The 10,534-nt window shown below is 34.9% G+C and overlaps 2 protein-coding genes across 3 annotated transcripts; one reads left to right on the plus strand and one right to left on the minus strand.

Annotated features, from left to right (window-relative positions):
* Positions 1 to 1,001: 1,001 nt before the first annotated feature.
* On the plus strand, positions 1,002 to 3,987 carry LOC114419783 (UPF0047 protein YjbQ-like). Of its 2 annotated transcripts, none has more exons than XM_028385566.1 (7): positions 1,002 to 1,270; positions 1,374 to 1,434; positions 1,707 to 1,801; positions 1,905 to 1,938; positions 2,298 to 2,352; positions 2,448 to 2,490; positions 2,760 to 3,240. In XM_028385566.1, the coding sequence occupies exons 1-7, from the start codon at positions 1,103 to 1,105 to the stop codon at positions 3,084 to 3,086; spliced, it is 783 nt and encodes a 260-aa protein (XP_028241367.1). In that variant the 5' UTR covers positions 1,002 to 1,102; the 3' UTR covers positions 3,087 to 3,240. The 2 variants fall into 2 exon arrangements, with proteins under 2 accessions (XP_028241367.1, XP_028241368.1); XM_028385567.1 differs by lacking the exon at positions 2,760 to 3,240 and adding an exon at positions 3,706 to 3,987 and having other exon boundaries at positions 1,010 to 1,270.
* Positions 3,988 to 4,897: 910 nt separating this feature from the next.
* On the minus strand, positions 4,898 to 7,601 carry LOC114419784 (glycine cleavage system H protein 2, mitochondrial-like). The gene is made up of 3 exons (XM_028385568.1): positions 7,461 to 7,601; positions 5,500 to 5,759; positions 4,898 to 5,274 (listed from the first exon to the last, which is right to left on the minus strand). Exons 1-3 carry the CDS (start codon positions 7,537 to 7,539, stop codon positions 5,146 to 5,148), a joined length of 468 nt encoding a protein of 155 aa, XP_028241369.1. The 5' UTR covers positions 7,540 to 7,601; the 3' UTR covers positions 4,898 to 5,145.
* Between the last annotated feature and the right edge of the window lie 2,933 nt (positions 7,602 to 10,534).

Here is a 10,534-nt window from a genome sequence, read left to right on the forward strand (position 1 = left end):
AGTGTTTGTGTCAAACCTTATAATGATCGCCACAAATCCGTTTGCATGAACAACGGATCGAGCCCACTGCAAAACATCGTCTCGATTGTCAAACACCTACAAAGTAATCCAAACAATTTCAGTTTTCTACAACACATTCACTTTATTAAATCACTCACAATAATGAACATTATTACTTGAGAAATATTGAACGCATCCGAACAATCAACATGTGATTCATTCACACCATATTCTTCTTCATTTTGATCTTCGTCCATCTTAACAATAAATCATAAATTTCAACACAAACATACAACACCTAACCACACACTATATATAATAGAAAACACTACATAATAACTTCGTCCATCTTTTACTGTCAGTCACAATAACTCATGATTAGTAAAATGCAAAAATCCTATATCATTCTACACATATAAACAATTAAATTATTATTTAAAATGATAATACAAATAAGGTAATAACTAAAAAAAATTTAAACTTAACTAAATGTTACAAATACAAAATCCGTATAAGCTTATGGACCAACTTGATCCGTATGCTTAATATCAACATATGGATCAACTTGATCCGTATCAACCTTACGGATCAACTTGATCCGTACGATTTACGGACCACCCACTCACGCACATCCAGCACAAATGCGTACCTCATATGTCATCGTCGACGAACCAACCATTGCAACAATGAACACCGACCCCTTCACCTTCACTGAAGCTCACCGATCGCAAGAAAAAAACACAACCTAGAGAGAAAACGAAGAAAATATGGCAAAGCACTACGCACCCTACAACCTTTTTAAAATAACAACTTTTAAAAGAAGAAGACAACGAAGGGATAATTTTGACATTTTTAAAAAATGCTGGGTGCATAGGCAATAATGCCGGATGCACCTAGCATTAGCCTATTTTGATGAAGGAAATACTAAGCTCATTAAGGGTACTTATGTCCACACAACCAAAAAAGAGAAGTGTATGAAGCATATGATAAAGTGGAGAAAGTAAATGTCTGCGTGAGGACGAGACTAGACCCGGTTCATTCAGGCTCGTGCTGTTGCATAACCCACTCGGGTTTTTGGCTAACACTGGAAAGCATCATAAGCATGCAAGCGACGTCGTTCTGGGTAGCCAAGTTTCCATTTGGCGTAAGGGCGCAGCAGCACCCAACCGTGAAGAGAGACTCCATGGCCGAGTCCACCGTCCCCAAGTGGGCCCAAAAAACCGTCAGCTTGCCCCCTCTCCGGCGCGGCTGTCATCTTGTCACTTCCAAGGTCCCATTTCCATTTCCTCCTCCTCTCTCTCTCTCTCTCTTTTCTTTAATAATTTTGGCAAAACCCTAATCATTTATTTTGGGATTGATTTGGTCCAAATCAGATAGTGAAGGAAATTGAGCAAGACCTCTCCGGCTTCAAGTGTGGCCTAGCTCATCTCTTCTGTGAGTATACTACACTATACACTATACACTATACACATACATAGGTTAATTAACAAGGTTTTAAATTGCGGTCCGCAACCGCAATTGCGGCCGCAAATAAAGATATTTTGATTCACCACAACCGCACGGCGGCCGCAATTGCCCCCAACGTGAAGGATTTTTGAGTTACCGCGACCGCAATAGCAATTTAAAACCATGCATAGGTACATGAATAATTAAGTTGTTTTCAATTCATTGAACTTGGAAATTGTGATGTGAAATTAAAACGACAGTGCAGCACACCAGTGCTTCTCTTACCATCAATGAGAATTATGACTCAGATGTTCGCGAGGATACCGAAACCTTCCTCAATCGGATAGTTCCCGAGGTTTCTTTCTTTCTATCACCAATTTGATGTATTCATTATTACTGTTCTCTGGTGTCACAACATGTCCTTATATCAAGTTTTCGTGTGTTAATGTCTCGGGCAGGGGTCATCTGCGCCATGGAAGCATACTCTAGAGGGTTAGTACTTGGTGATTTCTCAATATGTGTGATCGTTTTTTTTAATTTTTGAATAAAATGAAGCTGATCTAGCTTCAATAATGTGATTCTGTTTTTGACTCATTATTATACTTTAATATATTCACCAGAAAGCCTCTGTGATTAGATGAATTTTATAGTCCATTCTTAACCTCTCACCTGAACATGTTTCTTTTAGCTGCTGAAATTCTAATTGAAGTTTATGTGCTAATATATTGTATTTGTTATAACTCATAACATCATAAGTCAGTTGTTACTTATTAAGTGTAATGCTGCTGTTAGGCTGTTAGTTTTCCATTATAATATACATATTTTTCTGATTTGGATTTGAAATTTTGCAGGGCCAGATGACATGCCAGCTCATATTAAATCATCGATGTTTGGTTGTACACTCACGTGAGCAATACTTCCATTTTTCAGTTTGATTTATCATGCTGAAAAGTTATGGTAATGTTATGAACTACTGGCATCTTATATTTTTACTTTTTTAGGATACCGATTACAAATGGCAAGCTTAACATGGGGACATGGCAGGTAATTCATCTTTGCAATGATCTATCCAAAATGATCTTTATTAATATTTATATTGTTACCCCACATGCACACGAGCACAGATATATGTAGAGACTAGGGGAGGGGGGAGAACTCCTTTTAAGTGCTCTGTGATAACGAATTAATTTTCACTGCACTTTTTGGAATTTTTTTGAATCCATCCATGAACACTCCTGTTGCTGACCAATTCTTAAAAGAATCATGGCCTTGCATGAAAAGTCAGCAGCTACCCATGTTTATCTTATGCACAGGCACATTCAAGGAGTTCAATCAATGCTTCCATTGTCGATAGTGTTCCAAAAGTAGTTGTCTCCAGCAATGTTGTTAAATGGCAGCACCATGGCGGAATAGTGTGGTGGATTTTTCCAGACCGCCATAGGCAATTTGTGAAGGGAGGCCTGCTATGCTGGTGCCATAGGCCGCAATGGTGTGTTTATATGGTGGAATTTTGGCCTTCCGCTATATTCTGCCATCTGTCATTGATAACACTGGTCTCCAGTAATTCACTAGTGATGCCATATACTGGGAGAGGGATATATATATATATATATATATATATATATTTCATTATTTCATAATGATTGATACATAATACTCTATATACTATTTGTGATTAGGACAAACCTATTATTTCACGAACAAATTTAAAATCTCACAATACTGTCCTTCAGGATCTGTAGTTCTCACATTGCATATTTGAAGTTTATATATCACTGTATGACATTTCATCCATTTTGACTTGGAAGAGTATATTTGCTACATGATGCCTGAACTTAACCGTGCACAACTAACAAGACATGCCATTCATTCTCGTAAGAACAGATGAAAAAATGATTTTCACAGGAGTTGAGCGTGTTGAGTGTGTGTGAACAATATAAATAACTCTGTATTTGATTTGCTTATGAGCCATTTATGCTTTGTAGGTTTTGAGGAAATGAAGTATTAAATTTCATATGTTGTGTACTGGGGTTTTCTTCAATAAAATTGATCTTTATAAATTGAAAAATAAAATTTTAATATGGTAGTGTTTAGTATCTAGCATTGGTGTTGGTTTACTATATTTATGATAGGATATGTGATAAAGGAGTTGGTTTGGTTGACACGAATAACTATTTAGTTACTCTCTGCAGATGTTAGCACTGCATTCAGTTGTTGCATCCAAGTTAATAATAATTTATTTCTTCTTTTATGTTCAAGGGTATATGGCTCTGCGAGCATCGGGATCATCCTACCTCACGAAGAGTTGTTGTCACTCTTAATGGAATATGAGAGTGCTAAGATCTGTTTGCTATACCTCACCTTCGTGATGAAGACAATCTCGCTTTGTAATTTATAACAGGATGTGTGCTACAGATCTACCTTTTTTGCCAATGTAATTTGAGTGCCTTGATATGATATGGACACAACTGCAGATAGCATTATGACCCTTTAATGCATATAAGTATTCCAAATAATCATTATGAGGGCTAATTACATTAACATCCTCTAAGATTCAACAAGGTAACACTTATACATGATGCCCTTCCCATTTTTAACGTTTACAAACCTCCCTCAATATAACGTAATACTATATACTTCCATTAACAGAAACCTTCCATGACTTGTATTGTTATATCGTTATACATGTTGAAATATATTTTACCTAATTTTTTTTTATTTTACCAATTGGAACCCCTTTTAGCCGCTGATGTACTACATTTATCCTTTCACTTGAATAATATGGCATTATTCTACTTGGAAAAAAAAAAAAGAAAAACAGGGCCGTTGAGCCTTTAATTTCTTTCACAAGATGGATCCTTCATTTCATAAAGATGTTACCTTTCAGCAAATTTTGCTTTCCATATACAATCAATCACCAATGGCTCGAAAGTTTTGCACTACCATTATGGAGACACCATAAGATTAGAGTATCCAAAATTATGAATGAATATGGCGCACAATAGGTGGATCTGAGGCGTGAAAGATGAGACTGACAGGGCACCATAAATTGACTAGTGGCTGATGTGAAGAAAGAAACGTAGCACGGACTTAAGAATAATTTCATGAATTAAACTCAGTTTAGCGTCATCAAGTAAATTTATATATATATATATATATATATATATATATATTACATCAAATAGTCATGTTTTTTCCCATTAAATTCTTTCTGAAATTTTAAGGAACGATACCTCTACATGATCATCGAAGAAATTGCTTAGAATCCACGGAGTTTAGTGACAAGATCATCGGCTTCTAAACTAACAATAAGAATAATTTGTTATATGCAACATACGCAAATGATGTCTATCTTGTGTAAAGAATATGGAAACTTGAAATCTCAATTCTTGATAACTACTGTCCATCTTATTTATCAAACTATTATAGCCGTCATCTAACAACAATAGCATAACTTTAAAATAAAACTATTTAAGTTATTATTATTATCATCATCAATTTGCCACGTTGTCAAATTCATTTTTCCATTGCAAAGAGTGAAAAATATCATTCCACTGAATCATAAGCCCTCGAAAAATAAAAATAGAGCAGTCAAGACATAACACAAGGAGAAAATGGAATAAGCAATTGAGCTTTCCCAATTAAAACATGATCTACACCATGGAGATTGAAGAGTGCTGAAAGATCTTGCCAAGATCATCAGTGCTTGGAATCTTCTTCTTCACAGAATTTGGAGTATTGATCTGAATCCATCAAGTTGTTTAGTTCACCATTGTCACTTATTTCAACTTTAATTATCCATCCATCTTTATAAGGGCTTGAATTGATCTGTATGCAGAAATGTAGGACAACATGAAAACACTTGGTGTTCATAAAAAAAAAAAGAATTCATTGCAATACTTCAGCATTGCATAGGCATACTGATCCAAGATGTAGCATGTAGAAACTACAAAGTACTTAAAGGAGAAAAAAATAGTTAATGCACATAAACTCAGCATACACAACTTGTATTTCATGTAAAAAGTTCTTTAAGAATTAGGCAATAAAACTCACCAAAGCAGGAGAGCTGTTAAGCGCTTCATTAACTTCAACAACTTTTCCTGAAACAGGAGAGTTAATGTCACTAGTTGCCTTCACACTTTCAACTGCACCAAAACTACCTCCTTGTGTTACAGCTGCTCCCACTTCTGGCAATTCAACATATACAACATCACCTAAATGATCTTGGGCATGATCAGTTATGCCGACGGTTGCAGAATTTTCATCAACTTTCACCCACTCATGAGAATCAGCATACTTCAAATCTTTAACAACTAGAGGTACAACATAGAAGAAGCCAAGAAGGCATGTTAGAGGGATAACTAAAACACAATGATCTTAATCTCTTTAAGCAAAGTGTTCTTTTCACATTTTGAAGCCATTATGTAGATTAACTTCAGAAATGTTAGTTGCAACAACTACAAAAACAATAATTTTCATATCCTACATGTTCAAATGCACATTTACATTTAGCATATAATTGGAGATGTGAATATGCAATGAATCAGAAAATCACCAAAACCCATAAGATGTTTAAATTCAAGATATAAAACTAAATAGGCACATAGGACTCAGGAGGCATTTTCAATCAGGCAAGCTCATACCAAGATAATTTTCCTCCTACAAATTGCAATTTTGTTTACTTCTTTCCCAAAATGTTTACTAGCAAACAATGACATTGATAATCCAAGAATTTGATTTTACATAAATTTTAACATATAAAGCTCCAATGTAATGTACCTAATATTAGTTCAGGAAAGAACAGAATTTAAGCAACTTCAAGATCCCATCAGATCTGGATAGTGAATAGTGGAATACTAAAGGGCTTGTTTGGTTCAAGGAGGAGAATTACTTTTGAGCAGAATCTAATTTGGAAAAATTACCTCGAAGCAATGAGTTGTGTGTTAACTGTTAAGTAATGTTTACCCAGCCAATTAACGAGTATTATTTGTATTGAATTAGGCAAAATTTAATGTATAACTCAATGAGAAGCATATCTTTAAAAAAAAAAAAAACTTAATGAGAAGCAATTGATAAAAGTTATGTAAAAACGGCAATGAAAAGTAATAGTTTATTTGATGTAAAATTTGCTATAAAAGACCAAAACACATAAAAGAATTCTCCACCAAATTTCCAAATATGCACTAGAAAACGAGAAACAGACTTTTGTTCTGATGTAGTAATACTGAAGCTTCAACATTGAAAATGTAACAAACGGCATAGCTACAGCCCGAGATTCAAACTTTCAGAAACAAACTCTCTGTAAAACGTATACAAACATGAAATATTTTCAATTTTAAGTTAGGAATTTATCCTAGTTTCTTCTATACATTTAGTATTAAAAAAATCTCTTTTTTTTTTCTTCCTTCTATCACTATCCATTACCAGCTCCACCCTTGTCATTCTGCTGTTAGATTAATGTAACTAATTGGGCCAATAAGGTTCACTAGGTTCAGAATGCAGTCCATTAAGTAGATCACAGATAGTACATGCCATTAAGAATGTGGAGCACTAATAAAGGTTAAAAAATCATAAGAAATTGGACACATAGCATTTTTAGAGCTATTTTGTTGGGGGGTAGGTGACTGGGTGATGCACTTTGCCTTCCCACCACCTCTTAGAAAGCTCCTTGGCATTAAAATATATATAGATAGATAGATAAAGGTGGAAAGAGCAATGTCAACAAGACCATGACACTGAGAGATCTCTATGCATGGCTGAAACAACACTATATGTTAGCACTATGATGCATCATATTATACATCAGAAAACATAAGAAATGTGAATTTCCCATCCAGAAGAGAAGAGACCTGAGATTTAAAATGAAACGTTCAAAGGACACGGATCAAGATCCACAACATAACATATGACATGACATGACAACAACTCAATCGTAAGTGATCAATCAATGAAACAAAACATATGAAAAGCAGATCACAGAGAGAAGAAGAGGATGAAGGAGAAGGAGATGTTACCATTAGAAAAGCCTCTGTGAAACACAGAGATCCTCAGGTAAGAGGCAGCTCTTGAAGCCCACAATTGCCTGCAAGCCATTTCTCTCTCTCTCTCTCTCTCTCTCTCTCTCTCTCTCTACACTTATGCTGTGGTCATGCTGAGCATCCATTTATTTATATTGAGGGGGTTGGTGAAAGTTTTTGTTCTTTTTTTATTCCTTCAAAAATATTTTATCCCTTTTAATACAAAAAAAAAAATTCTTTCTGTTTTTATTATTGTTTAATGAGTCACAATCAAATCGATTCATTGAGTCTTTGATGCAATATTTTACATATAATTTTTCTTTCTTATAGAATTACATATTTTTATTTTATGACATGTATTTTGTAAAGTTTATATTAAATTAATTATTCAATAAAATTAATTTTACTTTTCAATCATTTTAATCAAAATATAAGTATATTAATCAATATTTACATGTAAATACTATCATTGAAAACACTTTTTAATTTTTTTTTGTAAATTTTAAATTTAAATACTTATATTTTTATATTTTAATTTGTATTTTTAGTATTAATAGTTTTTTTTTCTTTAAATATTTTTAAAATATATACAGTTTCACATTTTACATATACTTATATTAATCAAACATATACGGAATACTTCTAAAATGATATTATTTTCATATAGAATTAGAATATAGAAAAACTGAACGTATATTTTTCTGTTATTGTTACTTTTTTATGCATCATAAGCAAATTGTTATTATATTTACAGAAGATAGGAACTAAGTGCTATGTGGGTCTTTGTGTTTCGTTAGGAAATAAGTGCTATGCGAGTCTTTGATTAATATTTTTCAGCCGAAGGAATCTTAAACAGTCCCAACATGAGCAGAAAGACCCATAGGGCCATAGTGGTGAAGAATGGTGGGTGATGCTAGGTGCATTCAACATTATCGCTAGTGCATCCGGCACTTATTGGAAAAAGACTAAAATACCCCAGCCCTATTTTTAAAAACAGTTGTGCATTCAGCACATTCTTTTTCCTTCCGCGCTGCATTCATGAGCCCCTTCTTCTTCTTTCTGCGATTGCGAGTTCTTCTTCTGCGTGTTCTTCTTGAGCCCGTTCTTCTACTACACGTTCTTCTTCAGCATTATTGTTGGCGTGTTCGTGGTGCTTTTCACCTCGGCTGTGCACGTTCTTCTTTTGTTCGTGTTGCTTCATCGACGTCGAGGTAAGCCTCTTCTCCCTTTCCTTTGTGTTTGTGCTTCCATTTTTGCTGGTGTAGTGTAGTTTGTAGGGATTTAGTTGATCCACATAGGGATTTAGGTCATCTGCAGTAGAGGGCTCATGCTAGGTGCACCCAGCACTTAAGCACAAAAGACCAAAATGCCCCTGCTTATTTATTTAAAACATTTGCACCCAGCAATTGGCTTCTCTTCTTCCCGCGACTCCTTCTTCTGCAACCGTGTGCGACCCAACAAGTTGATCCGCAACTCTCCGTTCTCCATCGTTGTCTTCTCCCTCCGCAGCGCCATTGTTTGTTTCTTCTTCTTCTTCTTCTTCTTCTTCAGCACGTCGCCATTGTCGAGGTAAGCACTCCTCCGTCGCTATCGTTTCGTTTCCATTGTTGCTTTGTGTAGTGCTTAGGGTAGTTGATCCGCGTATGCATTTAGGTGTTTCGTGTTTGCGTTATAGTTTATCCGCAGTAATGCTAGGGATGTAGATGATCCGCGTAGTTTTTAGGTGATCCGCATTTGGTAGGATTATGTGAAGCTTAAGGCGGATCAAGTTGATCCGCAAGTTTTATGCGAATCAACTTGATCCGCAGCTGGTAGGGTTCTCTGAGGCTGAATGCGGATCAAGTTGATCCGCCAGATTCATGGTTTAGCATACGGATCAAGTACAAGGTATATGATCCGCATGAGTATTTTCGATGAAGTTCCTTCATGCGGATCAAGTTGATCCGCGAGCTTTATGCGGATCAAGTTGATTCGCATGAAGCTTGCGGATCAACTTGATCCGCATGAATGTATTTTAATTTTTAAAAATAAAAATTAGTTTATTATTTATGAAAATGATATTAAATTAGGGTTTAGGGTTAATTTTGAGGCTGTCTTGTCATGTGCCTAAAAAAGATTAGAACCACAAGAATAATTAGGTCCTTGGAAAAGTTAAATTTCAGTGACCCCAATATAACACTCCTCCCATGAGTTAGAATCAGAACCACAAGATCGTGGGCTTATGTTTCAGTTTTAAGATAGATAAATCAGAACCACAAGAATAATTAGGTCCTTGTTTTAGTTGTTTTGTTTGCAATTGATACACATCTTTGATATTTGATTATTATCATATGTTGTACATTGTATTGATTGTGCTACTGCATATCCCATGCATGAAAAACATGCCTATAATCTGGTTAAATATCATAATTGATTGATTAATCTCATACTTCCTTACAAGAGGTATGTAATAATTGATTGATTAATCTCATACTTCCTCTCTGCTCATGATTTGTTTTTTATGTTGACAAAAGGGGAGAGATAGATAAAAGATAAGAGAGTAAGATAATTTATCTATTCTTTATGAGACAACTTTTTTATATATGAATCTATGAAATCTTCAACTGTCTCATATAAGCTATCATTGCAAAACCAAGGGAGAGTAAACTACATACAAATAAATATTTTTTGTTGTTGTTCCTAACCTACAGGTGGTTGTCATCATAAAAAAGGGAGAGAATGTAAATCATGCAGGTATTGATGATGTCAAAAAGAATTTGCTTGATAATGAGTGTCATCATCAAAAAGGGGGAGAATGTGAATGTATGCATACATGATTTTGATGATGCCAAAGAAGAATCAAACAAGGTTGCTTCAAAAGATAAACAATGCTTCAAGATTAATACAAGATTGTTTCAACAAACAAAGCCTTGTTTCAAGATTCAATAAAGATCAAGCGTTGCCTCAAAACAAAAAACAGGATTTTTTACAAAGATAGTGGAAAATTTTAAGTGGGTTGCTTGAGGACTGGACGTAGGCACGGGAAATGGCCGAACCAGTATAAATCGAGTTTGCATTTCTCTCTTCCCTTA

This window comes from Glycine soja, chromosome 7, assembly GCF_004193775.1.
Source record: "Glycine soja cultivar W05 chromosome 7, ASM419377v2, whole genome shotgun sequence".
Lineage (NCBI taxonomy): Eukaryota > Viridiplantae > Streptophyta > Magnoliopsida > Fabales > Fabaceae > Glycine > Glycine soja.